Source organism: Gossypium hirsutum, chromosome D04 (genome assembly GCF_007990345.1).
Source record: "Gossypium hirsutum isolate 1008001.06 chromosome D04, Gossypium_hirsutum_v2.1, whole genome shotgun sequence".
Classification (NCBI taxonomy): domain Eukaryota; kingdom Viridiplantae; phylum Streptophyta; class Magnoliopsida; order Malvales; family Malvaceae; genus Gossypium; species Gossypium hirsutum.
This window is the reverse complement of record NC_053440.1, coordinates 10,411,080-10,432,169: the sequence shown is the minus strand read 5'-3', so window position 1 is coordinate 10,432,169 and position 21,090 is coordinate 10,411,080. Positions and strand designations below refer to the sequence as shown.

Sequence of the window (21,090 nt, the reverse complement as noted above, 5' to 3'; positions counted from 1 at the left end):
CCTGTGCTTATATATTATTCACTCTTGACTCCGAATAACATAAACCAATGGTTGATGTTGAAAATGGTATCTGTGTTTTGGTCGGTAGGATTTGTTGATGCAGCAGATTTCATGACGATGAGATTCAAATTTATTGTGGTGACAAACAAGAAATAAAGGGTACGGGAAATCTACGCCGGTTCTTGTGAAGATCCTTGGGGATGGTGTCTACTACAACGAGGTCGCCATTCGTAGGTTTGCTTAGCGTATGGACAATGGCTCATTTAGTGATCCGCGTCTGCCAATTAAACAGTAATTACGATTCAAAAGAGATGTATTAATCATGCAGGAAATTAACTTTAGATATCACTGATTTTTCAATTATCAGATACTAAGTTTCTTTCATTTCTGCAACTGCACTGATGGTAATAAACGTTTGTTTATATTGCTTCAACTCTTCATTGTTTTTTTTAACTCAATGTTTGGCATCTATGCCTAACGCATATCTAAACATGAAATGAGATATAATACTCCAAAAATCTTCTTATACACGAAACTTAATCAACATGTAATCCTACAGCAGCGAACTTCATTTTGTAGGTATTCATTTTTCTCCAATTAAAAAATGTCTGTTAATGCGATTTGAATGGAATTTTGTGCCTTACAAGAGGAAGAGAAATGAATTGCCAGCCTTTACAATTAACGAAGAATCACTTTAGAATCCTGAACAAGGCGGGATATATATATATATATATTCCATTACTAACCCAATACACCACAGGAGACGTGAAAATTATGGTTCTGGTTCAAATGTTCTAACGCCAGCTCAAAATTTAAAGCTCTGTATTATGCACATCTATACACAGATGTCATTGCCGGTGTCCTTCTGGCAATGGAACCACCTTGTGAAAAGGTACCGTCCTCTGTGGCAAGGCTCCATCTTCTTCATCATCATCGAACTCTAGTAAATACCTACACAAGGAAGTCAAATGTTCAAGTATTTCAGTAACACAAATAACCAGCAATTTATATACAACTTAGGACTCCAAAAGGGAACTTTCATGCTCTGCTACTCTTGTTCCGGAAGATTAACAAAACGAGTAAAAATGCAACAGGCCAAATCTGCTATAATAGGGCCACAATGAAGGATGTTACTTACTCATCTGATTTCCTCTGGAAAGATACAGAATGGTCGATTGCACCCCAAAGATATGCACAAGGAGTTTCGTAGTCAGTTCAATATATATAAGAAAATAACGATGATATTTTAGCAAATTGACCAAGGAATAAGAACTGGAACAAGTTATCCGAATTGAAATATGGTTATTAATGACAGTGACCGCCAGGATACTCACCTTTCGAGGAGTACTGATGACAGTTGCCTTATAGAGTGCAGTTGTTCCTGGATAAACGGCCAAAACATTTCTTCCAGCAGGAAATTCTTGAGTGCTCAAAGGATCATTCCTCTTGGGGAAAGGTATAATGCAAGAAGCAGGCAGCTTGTACTTCCTGAAGTTTTGATAGGAAAAAGTCAATTTCAAAAAATAAGACATGATAAGAGTTCCTTCATGAACAAGCATAATATAGAAAAATATTTCAATGTAACTTAGAAAAAATGAAAGAATAAAAGCTTACTTTTGGCCACTACCCTCTTCATCGTCACCTGGTTCCTCATCAAGTACTTCAAATCTGCATTTGAAGATACAACTTAAAAACAAAGAAGATTTTTAATGGAACCTTGACATGAGCCGAAAATGAAATGCCGGGTCGTGCTTACTCTTTTGTTTTCTCATCAAAATTTATCACTTTTACAACAAACCACTCATCCTTCTCAGCATCTGAGGTGACTCTTGCAGCCACCTGAGAAAAAGAACACATTTCAATCTCTTTAGTTCATAAGTATATGAAAGAGTACACTCTGTTATCTGGTATGCATATAAGAGTTAAGATCAAATACAGTAAATTAGGTCTATCAACAAACATCAACAACTGATTGTGATGTATCTACGCGAACAACAATTTTGTTTTTCTATTTGCTACATTGTCTACAAGCTTGCCTGTTCATCTTTGAAACTAACACAAGCCTCGATATAACTCCACATAGAAGGAGAAAGACGAAATATATCTGAGTCAGACTTCATCCTTTTTCTTTTCTGATCATTACCATCTGCAATTTGTTTACCGTCAGCTATGCAAATAGGAAGCTTCAATACTCTCACACTAGTATCTAGAATCTACAAATGTAAACAATTTTCTGTTTTGGCATAGATTGTGGAATGTTCTCGATTGGGACAAAAATTGCTAAGAAATTATATGATTTTAACTATCATAATAAAATTAGGAATCCATTGTCATATCAAATCAACAACTTCCCTCTCATTAGCCAAAGCAATTCCATGATTCATTAAACCGCTCATGTTTGCACTTTTAGAAAGGGAGACAGAGAGAGAGAGACAGGATAAGATGGAGAAAATAAAATTGCAGAAAACTACAGCATTATCAGAACATTTTCTTTGATTATCATTTAGATAAAAAACTAACACTTCCACAGTTAAGGCAAAGAGATGACTTAACTCTTTGCTTTATAATAATCTAATTCGTAAATACAGGGCAAAGAGAGAACTCAATATAGAGGTTAAAGCAATGGAAATGTCTCATGTAGATATAGGTGGTAGCACACACCCATTTTTCTTCGTTGTTGTCTGGGAAGTCCAGAAGGCAGGGAAGTGTCAAGTTGACTTAGTAACAAGTTGGAAATACTGTATCATGCCAAAAAATAGGATTGGTCAAAACAATGGAATAAAACACTGAAAATCATAAAAGGTCTACAACTGAAACCAGAAAGTTCATTGCTACACTAGCCCCGAACTTCTATATAGAAAAGGTTTCGACATTTGTACCCAGATTCACCATAAAATGGGGGAGGAAAAAGGGCAAACAAAATGGTAAAAGGTTATATCAGAGATAACGAACATACGTTACTTCTCTCTCTGAAAGATCTTTAGCTTGAATATACATAGCTTTTAGCCTTGCCAACGAAGAATCACCAGGTTTCTCAACTACCTCAGGAGCTGCATCAATATACACAAGTTTAGAAAGAACAAGGCCAAGTAAAGTAACAGAAAAACAATATATATGTACATATTCTCAAATTTTCGCCAAGTTTTTTACCCATTAAATATGCAGTAAATCAATTTGATGCAAGATGACACTCCAGACATTGATTAGATAATGAGTATATAGATTTCAAAGTTCCTTCTCTGATACTTCTACAAGATTCCCGGTATGCACATCCAAGAAGCTGCTAAGCAAACTTAAATGCTATTGAATTAACAACAAAAATTTTCGTTTTCCCTCTTGTTTCTATTTCGTGCAATCAGTTCTTAATTTGTAAAAATGTTCATCTTTCATGCAAACGTTCGAAACATTTCGGAAAACAGATGTCAGCATGCCATGAGCAGCCATTTCAGCTAAACAGCATAATTTTGTATCCTAAAGGCAAAACCTTTACACAAATTACATGAAACAGATACTCCACTTAGCTCTAAACCTCAATTCAGATCATATGCACTTAGCAGAACTTAAATTCTTTCTCAAAAACAAATGTAGCTAAGTATTATTTTTGGAAACAATGTAGCTAAGTTTTAGCAAATTACTCTTTGAACTTACTTTTCTCCTAAAGGAATCACAACTCAAAACAATCACCAATAATGCATAACAAATATAAATTTCTTATCAAATACAAATCCATCATCAACAAAACTTGAGCTCTTTTAAATCAAACCCACCTCAAAAAAGAACTCTTCTTAATTACAAGAAAAATAAAACAGAGACACCCACAAAAAAATCACCATATTTTAATAATCTAAAACAAACCCACATCATAAAATTGAAGCTAAAACGAAAAAAAGGTTAAGAAAATTTACTAGCTTGAAGCTTCTTGTGAAGCTTGTTGATTTCGACAAGCACATCTTCTTGCTCTTTCCTTAACCGATCGAGTTCCCTTGAGTTTTCCAAGATTGAAGCAATGTCCGGCGACGACATCGTATCCTGTTCCCTGCCTTGGTCGGAAATACAATGTTGTCCGTTTTACAGGATAACTTCAAGCTATAATTTTTCGCTCCAATTAATCCTAACTTAGATCCAAAGTTCAATTTTTGTTGAATTAAAAATTAATACTTTTCATGATTACAATTATAAATTATAAAAGTAATTATATTTAGTAAATCTTTTCTTAAATTCTTTTACCTCGGGGAATAATTTTTGTTTTGCTTGCACACGTGTATCAAAAAATGAAATTCAAACTTTGCCACGTGCGAGACTCAAATGCCACAACTCCCTTGTTTTTCTGTGGGCTCCCTTTGAGATTAATAAGTTTGGACTTAATATTGGAAAACAAAAATTTTATGGCCCAAATTGCAAAAATAAAAATTATTGTAGGCCCAAATACGATCTGTATTATTGATAAAAAAAAGGAAAAATAATATTTTTTTTCTTTTATTTTACGATTTCCGGCAACCATTTTAATATTATCTTTTAGGAATTTATATAAACAACTTTTTTATTTAATGCATTAAAAATAGAATAAATTATTAAGAGAATAACAGCCTGAAACATTCAAAATTCTTAATAATATTGTAAATTACATTGAATAATATTGGCTTGGGTTCGGTTGTACTAATTGTAAATTTATTGGAGCATCTTTTTTCTTTGGGTTTTACAATTTTATAAAGGTGGAATGCTCTGTTTTAAAAATTGAAAGCTTGGTTAAGAAGTTTGAAGATAAAATTGATAAAATTTGTAAATATGAAGGGTTAAATTTATTTAATTGTTTAGAAATATGATCGAATTGATAGGATATATAAATATGAGGACTAAATGCGTTATTATACTAATTAAAATAAGGCTTTTCGTTATCAATTTAATCGTGGGTGACCAAAACAAGAACGAATTCAAACATTAATGCTTAAATTGAAAATTTTTAAAGTTTAGTGATCAAAATAGAAACACGGGCATAATTGGGTTACTATTTGTATAAACTGCCTAAGTAATCACAAAGTAAGAATTAAATAATCATAAAACATTACAGAGACCCACATATATATAATTGTACATAATGAATCTCAAATCTGGATATTCAAGATCTAAAACTTTCGTCATCTTAATTATTAATTTAGCCTGTGATGTAACGAAAGATATTAAAATAACATCAAATTTGACACTGCCCTCTTTTTATTAAAGAAATCTCATCTTAATTCCTTTTATTTCTTGATGCAAATTATAAAAAACAACCTTAAATTCTTCATTGTCACATGAATTCCCCTAAAAAAAACCTAAACTCGAAGAAAGCGTCAATTTTAGGGAATGTTTTAATAAGAAGTCAATGGAACAGCCTCTTCTGCTTCAATGTTGTTAACATGGAAGAAAAAGAAATGATTAAAATTCTGAAAAGATTTCAATAGTGAACTGCCTAAGAGACAAAACACAGTTTAATATTGGGTTCCATATGGCAAAAAATGCTTTTGAGGATATCAGTGAAAGGGTCCCACTTTTTTGGGAACTTAAATGACTTGCCAGAAAACCTTGACTGGGACTTATATTGAAGCTATTAAAGGAGTCCTAATGATGGCAAACACACACAAGCATTAACCCCTAATCAAAGAGAAACGGTGAAAAATGGGAATTCCCTTTTACACCATCAATTATGTGAGCAGAAAGAAAGATAACAGAACTTGACAGGGTTTTTAACAACGATACTACGTTTTTAAAGACTGAAAAAGAAAAAAAAAAAAGGGTAGCTGCTATCCTTGGGACCAGTTCTTTTCTTGCTGCTGATTGGGTTTTGGCTGCCAAATTTGTTTGGCTTCAAGGTTCAAAAACTTTCACGATCTCTCTCTTTCAAGGAAAATCCAGATTGAAAATCCCCGTTTTGGTTCCAAGTACGTCCCCTTTTTTTTTCTTTTTTTTTCCTCTTGGAAAGGAATGAGCTTTTCTTTGTGTTCTTTGGATGTTCAATTCCATGGTTGTCTTTTTGGTTTTTTCTCTTTTTTGTTTCATTAATAGCTGTGATTAAAGCTCGATTAAGGTTGTTGGCTTGAAATGGCGCTAAGCTATTCCAAGACAGGAACTTTTTCTCTTTTTTTTCATGGTATAAGGGAATGTTGGGAAATATTTTTAGCTTGGGATTTCATGCTAATGGAAATCTTGATATATTTTCAGGTGTATTTGGTTAGGAAGAATATCTGATTTTACTTGGTTCATTTGATTTCAGCTGCCTTTTATTTTCTTTTCTTTTCCTGCTGTTCTAATTTGTGGGTACGTTTACAAAGAAAATTTTCAAGCTTGTTTTAGCTGAATTTAGATGCTGGAACTTGGAAGATCAGTCTTGAAAGCTTCGCACTGGTTCATAAAAAAAAATTTGTTCTTTTTTCAACTTAATTAGCATATCCTCAGATCTCATGTTTGTATGCTGTGGCTGAATCATAACTTAATTGGCAGAAACACCTTTCCTTCAAAGGAAATCTAGAGTTGAAATCTTTTTTTCTCAGCCAACTTTGTATTTTATATATCTGTGTGTATGTACTAGAAAGACAGTTCTTTTTCTGTTGATCTGTATTTCAAATGGTAAAACAGAGCTTAGGATTTAACAGCCAAACTCTTACTGCTAAATTCAAGTAAATAGGTGAAATTAATGAATGAAGAATAAACAATTTCGATAGGTAAAGTGTGATTAGCTGAGATGAATCTATCTCCGACAGGAATTGATTCAAACTAATGTTCTGTTTTTGTGCTATGTAGTTAACAGTAATTTTTAGTAAACTTTATTCTGCATTGGTTTATCATGTCCTGCAGATTATCATTTGAACTTCAAACTTGATGACAGCATCTGGTGCAGTTATCTTTGTAAAACTAGAATAAGATCTTGAGCATAATGGGAGTTCCCCTACGGAGGTATCACCTTTCATACTATACTTTTACGGGAAACTGTTCATTGACATTTTTACTGGTTTACAAGGTTTCGGTAACACCAGAAGTGGTATTAATATGAGTTACATTCACCTCTGTTGGGCTGCAGCAGCAATTTAAGGATACCAAATGAGACAATGAGGCTTATTATAATGGCTTTTGCTGGAGTTATATTTGGCTTTTTTTTAGGAGTATCTTTTCCAACTGTTTCATTGACTAAGGTACTACTGCCACTCGCACTATCTCATACATATGCAGCTGTTATATGTTTTGTTTTGTTTCTATTTTTCCCCCTTTCCCATATTCTTTAACATGGAATAATGAGTTCATTTCGGTATGTTTAAATTTTGGTAGATGCATCTCCCATCGAGCCTATTCCCCTCCATTGATCTTACATATATTGAGGACAAATATTCCGGCCTTTCAACCCAAGCACTATTTAATGCTTTGAACACTATCAAAGATAATAAGATCGACTCAATGTCATCTTCTGGCTACACCGAGACCAAGGTAAATCCCATTTATTTTGGTTATATATGCAGCATTGCAATTCAGGAACTTAGACTGTAGGCTGCTTCTTGTCTTGAAATTATAAAAATTTTAACCATGAAATCTAATAGAAGTGGTTGAAGAATTTTGCACACACAAAAAAATCTCTTCATAACCAAGCTGTCAAATGCATATTTGATAATGGGGAATTGAATATCTGGACGTCAGTTCTATCATGAAACCATCTTTTCTTTAGGATTGAGCTCCTCAAGTCGGAGGTATTTTATGGCCTAATCTGCTATGATGTTTGCTAATATCAGCTTGGAAGCTTAGAACGTTTCTAATGAATTGCATGTACAACTTCTTGGTTCTGGTTTGATGATTTTGTCATATCAAGGAAATTTCATGTGTTGGTTAGAATCGTTTTATGAACTAAAGAAACAAAAGTTAATCGTTTTATAAGATTTTGCCCGGGTATGGATGCACACGCTTTTTAACTGTTGTTAATTTAGGCTGGACAAACATTGTGAATCTCCTTTACTCCTTGCCTTGTATAGTACTTTGTTTGCATCAACCTCTGATGGTGTCTCACTGTTATTCATACCTTATGTGATTGGCGATAGAGCTGAAAATCCACTTGGATTAGACTCTCCTTTTCAGGTTAATATGTGCCTGTTTTCTGTGGTTGGTGTAACAATTTTCAAGGAAAATCAATAAACATTAACACTTTCAGGTTTTAGCATGAGCACTAACTCTTAATCCTTAATTACGGCAGATCTGGATTCCGACAAATCCACGGGGTGCTGAAAGACTTCCCCCCGGTATAGTTGCACCTGAGTCCGATTTATTCCTTCGTCGATTATGGGGTCTGCCAAGTGAGGTATGCATCATCTGCTTTACATTGACTCCTTTTTTTATGTTTTATCATCCTAGTTTGGTACATGTCAAAGAGCTCAAACTGGTTGCCGTCTAACATATGGAAGAATTTTATTAAAGCTAAATTTGTGTTACCGCATTCTCAACTCTTGTAACCTGATGAAGTTGAATAAGGCAATGATCATTTTTCTCTGATTTAATCCGGGTTGATGGGTCACATTTGCAGGACTTAACCATCAAGCCAAAGTACCTTGTAACTTTTACCGTTGGTTATAATCAGAAAAACAACATTGATGCAGCTGTGAAAAAGGTCTGTCCTCTCTCACTGCATGCACACATACACATATATATTCTCTGGCATGTTTATACTCTCTTATCTAAAACCAATATTTTACAGTTCTCGGAGAACTTCACTATTTTGTTGTTTCATTACGATGGCCTAACCAGTGAATGGGATGAGTTTGAGTGGTCAAAGCGAGCAATTCACGTGAGTGTTCAAAAGCAGGCTAAATGGTTAGCAACCGACTCCTTTATCTTTATAAATCTGATGTTAGTGTAGTTGGTTGTATGGGATTTTCCCAAGCTCCAGTTGTGTTTGTATATGAACTCCTTAAGTTTTCGTATAGGTGGTATGCGAAGCGCTTTTTGCACCCTGATATTGTTGCACCCTATGAGTACATCTTCATGTGGGACGAGGATCTTGGAGTGGAGAACTTCAATGCGGAGGAGTAAGTCCATAAGCTGACTATATTGCTTCAAGTGAAAGTCCGTTTGCATAAAGCTAAAATTGAACCCCTTCCATTCTCAGATACATAAAACTTGTCAAAAAACATGGTTTAGAAATATCCCAGCCAGGTTTAGATGCAAATAGTGCTGGGCTGACATGGGCAATGACAAGGAAGAGAAATGACACCGAAGTTCACAAGTAAGAGCATTTTACATTAACAGCTTGATTGCAGTTTACATATTCCTAATTGGTAATTCTACGTAGGTTGGAATGCGTTCTTTGTTAGAAAGGTAGTTTCATCTTTGGCATTTGCTTTTGCTCCTATAGGGATACTGAGGAGAGACCTGGCTGGTGTAACGATCCGCATTTGCCTCCATGTGCAGCGTATGAAACATAATGAACCCCCTTTGTTAAAATGATTAAACATATTGTTGCTTATTTCTTGAATCGTAGCTAATCATTCTTGCATACTGGATGCTTAGGTTTGTGGAGATCATGGCTACAGTGTTTTCTCGGGATGCATGGCGATGTGTTTGGCATATGATTCAAGTAAGCAATGAGCTTATGGTTTTGGATGTTGCCAATTTGCTGTCATTACCTTTTTATAATATAGTTTCTCCTTTGAAACGCAGAACGACTTGGTTCACGGATGGGGTCTAGATTTCTCTCTTAGGAAATGTGTCGAGGTCAGATTCTCAAAGACCGTATTTATTCCTCCTACATTAGTTAGCTTTCTCCATTCTTACAATCCTATGTTGATTTGGCAATTTTGTCCTTGAGCAGCCTCCTCACGAGAAAATCGGGGTTGTAGATGCTCAGTGGATTGTACATCAAAGTGTGCCTTCTCTTGGGAACCAGGTAATCATTGACCATTGATATTACCATATTCATATGCACAGTATATCATTCACTTCTGTTTTCTTCTTTTTTCTCACAGGGAGAAGCAGAGGGTGGAAGGGCTCCATGGGAAGGGGTATGAACTACATGTTCCTCTCTCTCACTCAATTTTATATATGTATGTGTTTGATGAGAGTTGGGTTAATGGCAGGTGAGGCAAAGGTGTAGGAAAGAATGGACAATGTTCCAAGATCGTTTGACTACTGCAGAGAGAGCATATTATGCATCACTGGGAATTACTGATCCTTACAATTTAACAGCTAATTAATTAATGGATATAATATAGTTTTTTTTTACAATAGCATTAGAGTTGTACAAGTCAGTCACTTCTATATGTGACCTAGTAAACTTTGATTTTTGGATACAAGAAAAGGCGACTTTGATCCTATCAGAGCACATGCACAAGTGTTGTTTATATCATAATTGTCGGAACTAACTCAACTAAATCCCACTCAGATTTATGAAGTTTCTTATTTGTTTCTCCTTCTGATGCAAATCAATTCATACCAAAAGTTGCAGTATGAACAAATGGCGAAGGTGTTGATTGAGGCTTAAGCTCAGAAAGGCATTGGTGGCACCCTAGCCCGCATTATCAACATAAGTAAACGATTAAAAACTATATAAACTTGTAAATGCTTTAGATCGTTAAGCATTCATGTGAGACAGTCATCTCTGCCCTGTACAACTTGGAAAATTTGCCTTCAAAAGAATAAAACTAGTAGCCAAAAAGAAATTAATGTTAACTATTATTGCAGTTTAATCGTTACAAACAAAGATGGGGGAGAAAGATTTGAAGATTGGAGCTGATTGATCATCAATGGTAGGACTCTTGAAACAACGGAGATGCAGCTAGAAATAACCTTTAGTGATTGCTTCTTCTAGTTCCTTGAACTCCCATGCATCCTCCGCTGAATATTCCCCTACAATGAGGAAAAGACGTGATCTCTTAACCAACTATTGCACCTCAAAACAAAAATCCACTAAAAAATTGCTATACTCCCTTCTAATCTGACAAAAAACAAATGCATCTCGTGTTTTGTTTCTTCATTTAGCATTATACCTAACTTTGAGATAAAGACCGTCTTTAGACTAGGAGCATTTCAACTACAACAACGATAAAATCAACTCCGGGTTCAAAATTGTGTAGGATCTGGTATGGAACCATACACAGTCTTTGTGGTGATTGCACACAATTGCAGGATTGTTGTAAAAGAAATGTGCCAGGGCACCTCGCAGAGAAACCAAAAACAAAGAAAGAAATGATAAATTTATATAGCAGTTGTTCTCTTTTCCTTCACTATCTTCCTTTTTATATTGTGAAATCGTCAAGCTCTATTTGATCAGAGTACCAATCTATTAACATAATGATGGGATCTTACCAATTGAATCTCTTCGCAGAGCCGTCAAATGAGCACAACTGAAACAGCCAAGAAAATAAGAGAAATATTAACTCAAATGTTGAAGCGATAAAGCTGAGTACTTATTCTAGAATCCAGAAACTATTATATCATCATGAATGAGCTAAATAAAATTCAGGGTTAGGCCTAAACACAAGGCATAAAACTTTTGATGATCAAATTACTAGAAAATGATTACCTGCCCAAAGCCTTCCCAAAATCTGCACATAATGATCGGATATATGTTCCTTTTGAACATGTCACTCGGAAAATCAAGTTCTGTCTGCAAAGACATCAGAAATATTAAAATCAAGATTGAGTTATGTTGTATTAAGATGACCGAACCAGTTCTTTTTGAGGTAAGAAGAAGAAGAAGAAGAAGAAGAAGAAGAAGAAGAAGAAGAAGAGTAGGAGGAGGAGGAGGAGGAGGAGGAGGAGGAGTAGGCACCTGTCTTCTAAGCTACGCTCAATGTCAAAGTGGAAAATTGAAATTCGTCTGGGTGAAAGTTCAACGGTCTCCCCTTTTCTTGCTTTTTCATACATCCTTTCACCCCCAACCTATTCACAATATTGACAATTTTTTTTATTACTCAGTATATTCCCAAGTTTGCGAGAATCTGAGATGAAACCAGTAAGGTACACTCTACACCGCATATAAGGAAGAAGGAATAAAAGTTTATACACTTAGCACTCCAAACACATACATCTGTACCAGAGTTTTATTAATACCTCTGTCCCCAAAGCAGGTGAAAAGTACTTCTATACAAAGTTCGGAAAAATAATTCTAAATCCCCTAAAGCACTTTTCTACCTTACCTTGATGGCAGAGAACATTGGAGGAACTTGCCATATCTCTCCGCAGAAGGATGCAGCAGCTTTTTTTATGTCCTCGTCTTTGATATGCTCCCAAGGCTCACGTTGAATAACCTATATAAGATCAAACTCTCTTAAAAATATAGCAGGTTTAATGTCCTAGAACTAAATAAATACATGCTGAGCTCTTCTAGACTTGTCACTAGAGAAACATTAAACAGCACATAACAGTAGAGACAGAGTGGCGTGAATATATATAATCTGGACAAAGAACAGCAGATCCTATTCAGACTGACTGATGAATGATATACACACCGGTGAATCAGCATCCCAAGTTGAAGTAGCCTCCCCTAATCGGAAAACTCCGCTGTATCCCTTTACCATTCCTTGATATCTGCAATTGAAATATTCAAACTCCCTCAGATAAATTCATTTGGTGCATGTAAGAGAAAGAAAATCTACAGTTTCAAGCCAATAAGCCAGGAAAGTAAGGGTATGGAGTCTGGATTTGGACATTGAAAGAAAGAGCTAGTCTTTATAATTCAGACATGTAATCAGATCAAACATACCTCTCTACCAACTTAGTGGCTTTACCAACACATACAATCAATAGACCAGTTGCCATAGGATCAAGTGTTCCAGCGTGCCCTACCTGTAATAAGTATAGTCCAAAAAGTTAAAACTATAGATGAAAATAAGTAAATAAGTTATCCAACAATCAAGATGTAAAAACGCAAAACACTACCTTTTTCACTTTGACTAAGCGGCGCAGCTTGCCACAAACGGTAAATGAGGTCCATCCTGTTTTGCAATATAATAGTGTTATCATTTGATACAAGTCAATATCATAATTCCGAAAGTTCTTTTGCATTTATCTTCTGAGGATTTTCAATATTCGTATATCAGCAAGTCAAAGAATTAGATAAAGAGTCCTAACAATTAATAGTGCGGCCAAACAAATATGATTCGTACCCTCTCCAATTAGAAACAGGAAGTAGAAGAGTCCCTATACTAAAGCCAAAAGCAAGCAGTAAAAACGAACCTTCCACCTTGTCCTAGGCGTTCCTAGGCGTTGGCTAACATCATACTGGTAAGCTACATAATACCAAATAAGGAAGCATGCCTACTTCACTAGGAACAAAGGCTCACAAATCATTAAATGCACAAAAACACTAACGAAATGCAACCCTTTCAAGAGTAAAAGACCTCCACTCTTTGATAGATAAATTACAGATTTAAGGAAATCAAAATAAGACGCTGATCAAGATATAGCATTCAAAAGTATACTCTTAGCTTACCTTTGGGCTTATTCACCAAAACTACCGTCCCATATGGACCATCCCATCTCGTGGGGAGCCCAGTACTCCTACCAACAAGGTAAGGCTCCCCATCGTCGGTTTCTTTATTGGGAACTTTCTTCAAACACTTGAAAAACTCCTCCACCTTCTTCTCAGTAACCTTCTCCTTCACATCTTCACCTGAATTTTCTTCTTCCTCAAAAAACACCAACCCTTTATCCTCCACCTTATTATTCTTCTTATTATTATCATCAGTCTTTTTACTTTTTCCCTTAATTGTGATTTTCTCATTTGATTCTCCAGGCTCAAGAAAAGCTTTATCAAAACACTGGTCAGGAAAATACTTCTTTTCCAATTGATAAACCATTTTATAATGTTTATCATTTTCCCAAGGATAGGCAAATGTATCATAAAAGTAGAGCTCTTCTTCCCTCTCATGTAGCCTATCAAATTCCACAACTTTAGGCTTCAATTCAACAAACCCATCTTCATTTTTCCCCTTATCATCATCTTCAGAATCTGAACCATACATTCTTTTCCTTCTCTTTTTATAATATTTCCTCTTAGACTTATCCATTTCTTCTTCTGAAGTCAGTTTCTTTTGCACCCATGAATCAAAACCCAATTCTTTTTCTGGGTCCTCTTCCTCAGGTGAGTTGGGCGAGTCTGGTTTACTGAGTCGGCGGCGAGTTGGGGTAGGTTGGGACTGAGTCGGGGTGTTGATGATCATGTCATATTGAAGAGGGTAAGGAGTCGATGTTGTGGAGAAGAAAAATGAAGAAAATGGCTGCTTTGAAAAGATCAATTTGTTGGTGAAATTACAGGATTTTGATGATAAGAGACGACTAGACCCAATTGCTGTAAAGAAATATAGGATCTTTGGACGTAGCAAATGAAGCGACATTTGTAGCTATAGGAGGGGAAATCTTGCCTACACTGAAGTTTCAAGCTTTGAGAGTTGAAGGTTTACAGCAGCGTTCCTTTCTTTTTAATTAATGATTCAGGGCTTTAGCAGAGCCCCTGTTGATGCACTGAAATTCAAAGAAATTTAAGGCTTTAGGCAAGGCCCAATAGTTTAAAAATGAAAAAATAAAATAAAAAAGATTGTCCTAATTAATTTCTAAATCTATTTAACAAAGTAATTATAAGTTTATAACAACGAAATATAATTCCAAAAATAAAATAAATAAATCCGACATGATTTAGACATGAACAGGTTGTATTGGGTGGACGATAAATCCAGCTTTCTGACATGCTCCGGAAAGGTCTATAGAAATCATGACACAAATCCAAATGAACAAAGATTAATTAATCCTCCTTGGTAAATAATAAACTGCACAGTTTCCCCAGGAAATATACAAATTGGGAGCTGACAACATACAACCAGCCTACCTCAAGAGAGGTTGAAGACAATAATATTTGGTACTAGTAGTACTAACACAAGCTCCATCAATCTTCTTCGTCTTCATCTTCAGGAAGCGCCATATCGTCTCCAATACCTTCGAGCAGTTTGTCTAAATCCTCACCTAATTCAGATAACCTTGCACTCAACTTTTCCACCTTGCTCTGCTCTTGTCCGAGGCACACGAGTAAATCATTCAGCTCTGCTTCGCTTTCCTTCTGGGCTTCTTCCCTAGCTTCAGCTTTTATTGCCTCGATATCAGGAGATGTTGATGTCCCTCCGCTCTTCAAAGTTTTCGCCTCTTTTTCTAGGTGGATATTGGTCTGTTCAAGACTATTGTAGGCATCTGAAAGACTCTTGAGATCAGACTCCAGCTTCCCTGCCAAATTCTGGTACATTAATGCCTCTGATTCAATCTTAGCTTTTTCTGCCTTCAGCATCTCTACCCTTTGAGATGCTTCCTGAAGATCTCTACGAAGAGTTTCTACCTGAACTCTATCTGAGCCACTGCCTGCCATAAGCTCAGGGTGAGAATGACCAGTCCTTGCCAAATCCTCAGCCAAAGTGGCATTTCGGCCAAGAAGTTTCTAGATATGAAAATGAAAAAAGAAAACAGGAGATCAGACAGGTAAGAACATCTGAAGATAATTGACAAACACCAAATATTCACAGATAGTGCTGTCAATGAATGAACATAATTAGTTTATAATAGCGGTTAATTTTTAAAATGAAAATAATACAAGTAATTGACAACAAATGAAATCCAATACAGGCCTTTAAATAGTAAAGTGATTTTCAACTAATGAGTTTTTGTAATTTTTAGTTTCCAATTACCTGTATCTCAGAGCACTGTGTCTCCACGAATGCTTTTAGCCGCTTGATATACTCCTTATCACTTTCTCCACCCTTTTGTTCCAGTTCGGCTGGCACAACTGCCACATCACTCTTAGGGCGACTATAAACATCTACAATTTTCTCTCTAATATTCACTTCCAAACCTTTCACAAAATTAACAAACTGAGCATCAAATACCGATGTGAGGATTGGATGATCTTCATTCTTCTGATCTGTCAAATCATTCTCATCAACATCTTCAATCTCTGCCATACTAGCAGTAGTTGATCTTGTCAATGGTTTATGGGACTGAGCTGGCTTCACTGAAGAGAAAATGAAGCTTCTCTGCATCTCATCAAACTTCAGAAAGTAGGATGTAAGTCCAATTTCTGGCTTATGGCATCAGCTATGGTAAAACCATCCTTTCCATTTTCACTAGATTTATTGTAAATCACACATTCTCCCAAGAGAACAGCAGCCAACCCCTAACGCACACAGTTGATGATGTACTTGACACCAACTCCAGCAGATACGTTAAGTGGGGCCGTGAATCTAAGAAGCATTGCACTGCATTTGGGCAATCTGCTAGCCAAGTGATGAGCAGTTTCAAGATAATTGGTTGAACATACGAGTAACCTGGCTTCCCATCTTTATTTTTCATTGAAGATACAACTGCCAAGTACCTAACAATTCGGTGCAATAGTAGCTCTGGAGCCCCTAAGGATGGCATTGGTGCTTCAAGCTCAATCTGTAGAACCTGCAAATCTCCAATGAAATTAGATTACAGAAAAGCAGAGGCATAAAATTGTCATTGTGCTCTAGATGCAAGTGAAAAAGAAAGAAAAAAAGTGACAGCATACCTTTTCCTTACACTGACTATTGTCCTTAAGAATATGAGTAATAACACTAGCAGCCCTGCAACAAGTCTGTACTTCACAATATTAGTTGGACAATTCTCAGGCGATAAGCACCATGAAGAAAATCTAATAGTATGCTAAATGATGGAGATTCATATTTATAGAATCTTAATGCATATATCATGAGATGGTCCAACAAACTTAGGCTCTCTGTATTGTTCTTCTATGTTGATGATTAACCACGGAGAAGTGAGAACATCAGATTACCTCAAGATCACCATCGCTTTCACTCAATGCAAGACCATGTAAAAGCATGCTGCCACATATATATACCGCAAATCAAATAATTTCATCAAATGCAGGAGTTTTATACGGAACAAACAAACAGAAATAAAAATTTAAGATTTAACTAGCACCATAGATTTCAATTCCTAGTCAGAATAACCTATAATAGAGAAAAAGAAAGAATTATGAGTAAACAAACCTTCCAAATGACATGTTCACATCCTCCTCAAGGGAAGCATCAGTCATTGAATTTGGATGTGGAATTAATGTGGATGCTAACATTGCTTGCCCATCCGTGTTTTTCTAAACATAAGATCCAAAATTCACAATCAAGCAACAGCAGCTTTCACCAAGAGACTTATTGTAAATTACACAGACATAACTATTAACAAAAGAAAATATCAAGTAAAGAGAATGCTACGATATAAACCTCACAGAAGTTCTTAAAAACATGGTCAGCTGCAATAAACTCTTGCATACTAGATGTTCGCAGAATAATTCGGAGAATAGAATTCAAAGCAGGTTCTACTTGTCGCTCCTCACCAAGAACTTTGCTGGAGAGGGCATCCAGATTCTTGGAATGCCCAGCAACCAAATCACCAATGCACCTTAGTGCCTGGCAAAATATAAGCATTAGAAGAGGGTATGCTGAAATGAAGAAATAGAACAAATCTAGAAAGAGATCTCACCGAACAGCGCAGAGCAATTGGAGCCCATTGGCTTTCAACACCCAGCATTAGTAGATGGTCCAATAACTTCTTCTACAATTAAGGAAACAGGAAAGAAGATAACATATCACGAAAACAGATAGCTCTCCACGAAGTCAATTCAAGCAGACATTATTTATAATTAACCTGAGCTAGGACTGTTTTATTGGTGATCTTGTTTGAATCTTTTTGAGGATCTGCTTCCGAGCCTCCCATCATCAACAAATTAATAGTTTCCAACGCACTGAGTAAATTAATTGTCTACTGGCATGTTGTTTGTTTCACAAAAATGGAAAATCACCAGTAAGCTTGTGAACAATCAACTGGAATGGCTAGAAAAGAAAAAGAAAAAAAGAGAATAAAGCTGTAAATACTTGAGTATCTAACCTTCTGTTGAGTAAAACTGTAGGAACTTCCTCTTAGTTTCAAGATTGATATTAAGGGATCAAAACCTATAGTCTCCCTTAGTAGCACCTGAAACACACCTAAAATCAGTACCATAGAAAACTTCGTAAACAGAGAGCAATGACAATGAAAATAAAACGTGGAGTGTACCTGATTTGAGGCATTACTGCGAAGAAGGTTGTTCAGCAACTCAAGACAATCCTGGGCAAGAACAATATATCATTACCTCATTAATTCAATAATAGGATTCTCCAAAAGTGGCATTGCCAAAATAGAATTGACTGCACACATTACTTATCTAAAGAAGCCACAGACATGGTAAAAAGAATTTACAAAAAAAAAAAGGGAAAATAAATAAAAAAAATTGCTCTAACAGCAAACAAGCCAGAACAAGTTCATTGAGGTCCAGAATTAAATCTGATGAACCACCTGCACAACCACACCCCCATCAGAACCTCCTTCCTCCTTCATGATACTAAAAATTTTTTCAAATGCACCTTCGAAGACTACAATCTTTTGAATCTCCTGAAATCATAAGACTCTCTTAGTTAGAAAGGCAATCAAACATATTTAAAGAAGTTCACATGCAAAAAGAAAAGAATGAAATTTAAAGGGCAGAAGAGGGAAGAGGTATAAACAAACAAAAAGGGCTCACCTCAGCTTCACGAGTCAAGTATGTAAGAAGCAGTAAGGCTTCATTCCGTATAACCTGGAAGACCGACAGTGATCAACATCATAAAAAAAGAAAGGAAGTACATAATATCATCAATATCCTATCCCAAAAAAACTGAGACAAACAGAAAATTTAGGTAAGATAAGCAGAAGGTTCATGAAGATACATATTCAAAAAGCAGACCTACAATAAAGCAGAACATGGAAGTTAACAAAATTTGCATGAAAAACAATTGGCTAATAACTGTTTACCTCACGGTCCATCAGCATATCCATGAGTCGAGTAATACCACGAGGAATAGACAGAATGGCTTCCTGTAACCTGAATATGAATTCAGCAAGAGGTTTTCGAGCAGAAACCAACAAAAATAAACATCCAGTTAGGATAGAAGGAATTTTGTAAAACTCATACCTATTTGGAGAATTAGTGAGAAGGGCTGTTAAAATTTGAAGAGTGTAATATCGCACATAGAAATCCTCCTCAGACTACAAAATCACCACCAGAGAAGAAAATGATGATATCACACGAAAGATCCACAATAACAGGTAAAATAAGTTCCCGATCCATACAAAGAACTCTCACCAGCAAACTTAGTAGAAGAGAAATGCTCTCTGATTCTCGGGAAAGCAAATCAGTATTCATTAAAGCTGGCTGAACCTCATTTGTAGGCCCTTTTGCATGATCAATAGGTGTCAAAGCACTAACAAGAGTTTCAAGAGCACCACGAACCTGCATAAAGGGAATGAATGTCAATCGTTTTTATCAAGTTTCAGGAAATTTGCAATCAACTGTTTCAAATGGAAGGATAAAGGGAAACAACAATATTTGGTCTACAAGGGAATAAAAAAGGCCCTTTGAACTGCAGACTTCTGGCCAAAAGTTCTCTTGGGGATACTGTATATCACTACAGAGAAACATTGTATGACAGACAACAAGAAGAACAAATAGATGAAACACAGAAAGAAAAAATGATTTCAAACCATTTCAACATCATCTCGTTCTTCCTTTAAGACACCCATGAGTACAGGAAAACCTGAAAAAATTTACATGCTAGCTTTATTAAACAACATAGAAAGACAAGTCAAGAAAGACGGACAAATTTAACTTCAGTACTAGCTTTATTGATCAAGATAGAAACACACACCCATAGCACCAAAAGCTAACTGCCCAGCACGGCTTTCAGCCACAATGGTCTGAAGCTCTGCAATAGCATTCCTCCGGTCCTCCGCAAGGACACCATTGCTTATACGGTCGAGCAAGCGTTCAACATAACTATTGACATGAGAAAAATGGTAAATCAGTCACGTCATCAATATCAAATTAGCAAATTAATTAGCAATTACTGATATTCTCATTTCAGTTACCTATCCTCACTGCAATTAGAGTTCTCATTGCCAAAAACAAACCCAACAACCCCCTGCACAAGAACTCAGTTTAATACTAATAAGTTAATACTAATAATCACAAAACAAATTCAACCAATCACTTCACTCATAATCAGTGCACCAATAGAATCCATTTAAGCAACATCCAGTGAACATATATCCATGACCTTAACCAACATACACAATAAGAGGAACAAAAAGCTGTTGCTTCTCTAATTACTTTTTCTAGAAAATGCAGACTCCAAACCGTGCTTTTAATAAGAAAATCAATAGGCTAAATCTAATTTACAAACACAGAGAAACTATAGGATCGACACGAACTTATATATTTGCTAATTTGGTTCATCACATTAATTCTAACATCAATCTTGAGCTAAAACTAAATCAAAATTGCAATTTAAATATGTATACATAAAAGATTTACTAGAATAACATTAACCCCAACCAATGATCGAGAAAGAATGTAATAATCACAAGAATTAAACATAAAACTCACCTTGTAACGAGACGCCAAATCCATCTAAGCTCAATGAAGGAGCACAGAAAATCCAGAATTAAAAAGAAAAAAAAAGCGAAGAAATACGAAATTATTGAAAAGTGAAAATCATGGATTGACCTAATGGAAGTTAACAATTAAGGTAGGAGAAGCGAGTCTAGGGCAAAAATGGAAAGACTTGATTAGGATCGAGTGATGTGAAAAGAGAAGGAATAGGACACAAATTTCAATTTGGATCTGCGTTTTACGTGGATTTTGATCGTCGTTTCTTTGACACAGCGAGTTGACGATTATCGAAAGATAGATTTTTTAGCCAAAAGGCAAAGTTAATAAATAAAGTTAGAGAGATAGATACACTGTGCGTATTAATGGTGATTTGGGCCAAGCGAGGCCCATGCTAGGGCGGTGATCTATTAGATTTAGGCTTTCATCAATGTAGATGTTGGAGTTAGAGGATGGGTTTAGATATGCGATTGAGTGCAATGCGGTGCGTTTAGTTTATTTTTTGTCTCACGTTACAGTATCGTTACAGTATCTAATCTCACTGCCGCCGCTGTTTTTACATTAACCGCAATTAAACGCATTGCCCATCCAAACTCACCCAG

At 35.9% G+C, this 21,090-nt stretch overlaps 4 protein-coding genes across 11 annotated transcripts; 1 reads left to right on the top strand and 3 right to left on the bottom strand.

The window, feature by feature from the left end:
• Nucleotides 1–554: 554 nt before the first annotated feature.
• On the bottom strand, nucleotides 555–4,266 carry LOC107926049 (SAGA-associated factor 29 homolog A). The gene is made up of 9 exons (XM_016856817.2): nucleotides 3,906–4,266; nucleotides 2,957–3,050; nucleotides 2,662–2,738; nucleotides 2,037–2,146; nucleotides 1,757–1,839; nucleotides 1,615–1,668; nucleotides 1,335–1,488; nucleotides 1,139–1,152; nucleotides 555–951 (listed from the first exon to the last, which is right to left on the bottom strand). Exons 1-9 carry the CDS (start codon nucleotides 4,021–4,023, stop codon nucleotides 849–851), a joined length of 807 nt encoding a protein of 268 aa, XP_016712306.1. The 5' UTR covers nucleotides 4,024–4,266; the 3' UTR covers nucleotides 555–848.
• A 1,343-nt stretch (nucleotides 4,267–5,609) lies between these two features.
• On the top strand, nucleotides 5,610–10,415 carry LOC107926047 (uncharacterized). 7 transcript variants are annotated; one of them, XM_016856813.2, is made up of 15 exons: nucleotides 5,610–5,918; nucleotides 6,832–6,930; nucleotides 7,055–7,166; nucleotides 7,300–7,455; nucleotides 8,210–8,314; nucleotides 8,537–8,620; nucleotides 8,708–8,823; nucleotides 8,937–9,038; nucleotides 9,119–9,235; nucleotides 9,365–9,421; nucleotides 9,520–9,586; nucleotides 9,670–9,723; nucleotides 9,821–9,895; nucleotides 9,975–10,010; nucleotides 10,086–10,415. In XM_016856813.2, the coding sequence occupies exons 2-15, from the start codon at nucleotides 6,911–6,913 to the stop codon at nucleotides 10,200–10,202; spliced, it is 1,218 nt and encodes a 405-aa protein (XP_016712302.1). In that variant the 5' UTR covers nucleotides 5,610–5,918; nucleotides 6,832–6,910; the 3' UTR covers nucleotides 10,203–10,415. The 7 variants fall into 7 exon arrangements, with proteins under 7 accessions (XP_016712302.1, XP_016712303.1, XP_040947868.1 ...); XM_016856814.2 differs by having other exon boundaries at nucleotides 5,621–5,918; nucleotides 7,058–7,166; XM_041091934.1 differs by lacking the exon at nucleotides 5,610–5,918 and adding an exon at nucleotides 5,923–6,001.
• Nucleotides 10,416–10,532: 117 nt separating this feature from the next.
• Nucleotides 10,533–14,476, bottom strand: LOC107926046 (uncharacterized). Of its 2 annotated transcripts, XM_016856811.2 has the most exons (10): nucleotides 13,442–14,476; nucleotides 12,889–12,944; nucleotides 12,713–12,795; nucleotides 12,459–12,537; nucleotides 12,147–12,257; nucleotides 11,780–11,889; nucleotides 11,531–11,614; nucleotides 11,314–11,351; nucleotides 10,995–11,163; nucleotides 10,533–10,854 (listed from the first exon to the last, which is right to left on the bottom strand). In XM_016856811.2, the coding sequence occupies exons 1-9, from the start codon at nucleotides 14,343–14,345 to the stop codon at nucleotides 11,039–11,041; spliced, it is 1,590 nt and encodes a 529-aa protein (XP_016712300.2). In that variant the 5' UTR covers nucleotides 14,346–14,476; the 3' UTR covers nucleotides 10,533–10,854; nucleotides 10,995–11,038. The 2 variants fall into 2 exon arrangements, with proteins under 2 accessions (XP_016712300.2, XP_016712301.2); XM_016856812.2 differs by lacking the exon at nucleotides 10,995–11,163.
• A 259-nt stretch (nucleotides 14,477–14,735) lies between these two features.
• Nucleotides 14,736–20,798, bottom strand: LOC107926045 (golgin candidate 6). Its single transcript, XM_016856809.2, is given in 21 exon segments — nucleotides 14,736–15,430; nucleotides 15,678–16,063; nucleotides 16,066–16,158; nucleotides 16,161–16,434; nucleotides 16,538–16,603; nucleotides 16,802–16,850; nucleotides 17,019–17,122; nucleotides 17,250–17,435; nucleotides 17,509–17,580; nucleotides 17,674–17,787; nucleotides 17,914–18,000; nucleotides 18,082–18,132; nucleotides 18,361–18,456; nucleotides 18,587–18,640; nucleotides 18,856–18,925; nucleotides 19,016–19,089; nucleotides 19,187–19,333; nucleotides 19,585–19,637; nucleotides 19,749–19,876; nucleotides 19,969–20,021; nucleotides 20,486–20,798. Coding segments are annotated over 21 exon segments (2,721 nt in total). The 5' UTR covers nucleotides 20,510–20,798; the 3' UTR covers nucleotides 14,736–14,890.
• Nucleotides 20,799–21,090: the final 292 nt, after the last annotated feature.

What these genes read in the sequence shown, in the direction of transcription:
- LOC107926047 (XM_016856813.2), top strand. Translation starts at nt 6,911, where the DNA reads ATGGGAGTTCCCCTACGGAG. An exon ending in TATGGGGTCTGCCAAGTGAG is followed by an intron (nt 8,315 to 8,536) that starts GTATGCATCATC and finishes TCACATTTGCAG; the next exon opens with GACTTAACCATCAAGCCAAA. An exon ending in TGCCTTCTCTTGGGAACCAG is followed by an intron (nt 9,896 to 9,974) that starts GTAATCATTGAC and finishes TTTTTCTCACAG; the next exon opens with GGAGAAGCAGAGGGTGGAAG.
- LOC107926046 (XM_016856811.2), bottom strand. Translation starts at nt 14,345, where the DNA reads ATGTCGCTTCATTTGCTACGTCCAAAGATCCTATATTTCTTTACAGCA. An exon ending in CTTGGGATGCTGATTCACCG is followed by an intron (nt 12,258 to 12,458) that starts GTGTGTATATCA and finishes GATCTTATATAG; the next exon opens with GTTATTCAACGTGAGCCTTG. An exon ending in TTTGGGAAGGCTTTGGGCAG is followed by an intron (nt 11,352 to 11,530) that starts GTAATCATTTTC and finishes TGGCTGTTTCAG; the next exon opens with TTGTGCTCATTTGACGGCTC.
- LOC107926049 (XM_016856817.2), bottom strand. Translation starts at nt 4,023, where the DNA reads ATGTCGTCGCCGGACATTGCTTCAATCTTGGAAAACTCAAGGGAACTC. An exon ending in TCACAAGAAGCTTCAAGCTA is followed by an intron (nt 3,051 to 3,905) that starts GTAAATTTTCTT and finishes ATATTGATGCAG; the next exon opens with CTCCTGAGGTAGTTGAGAAA. An exon ending in CTTTCAGAGAGAGAAGTAAC is followed by an intron (nt 2,739 to 2,956) that starts GTATGTTCGTTA and finishes GGCATGATACAG; the next exon opens with TATTTCCAACTTGTTACTAA.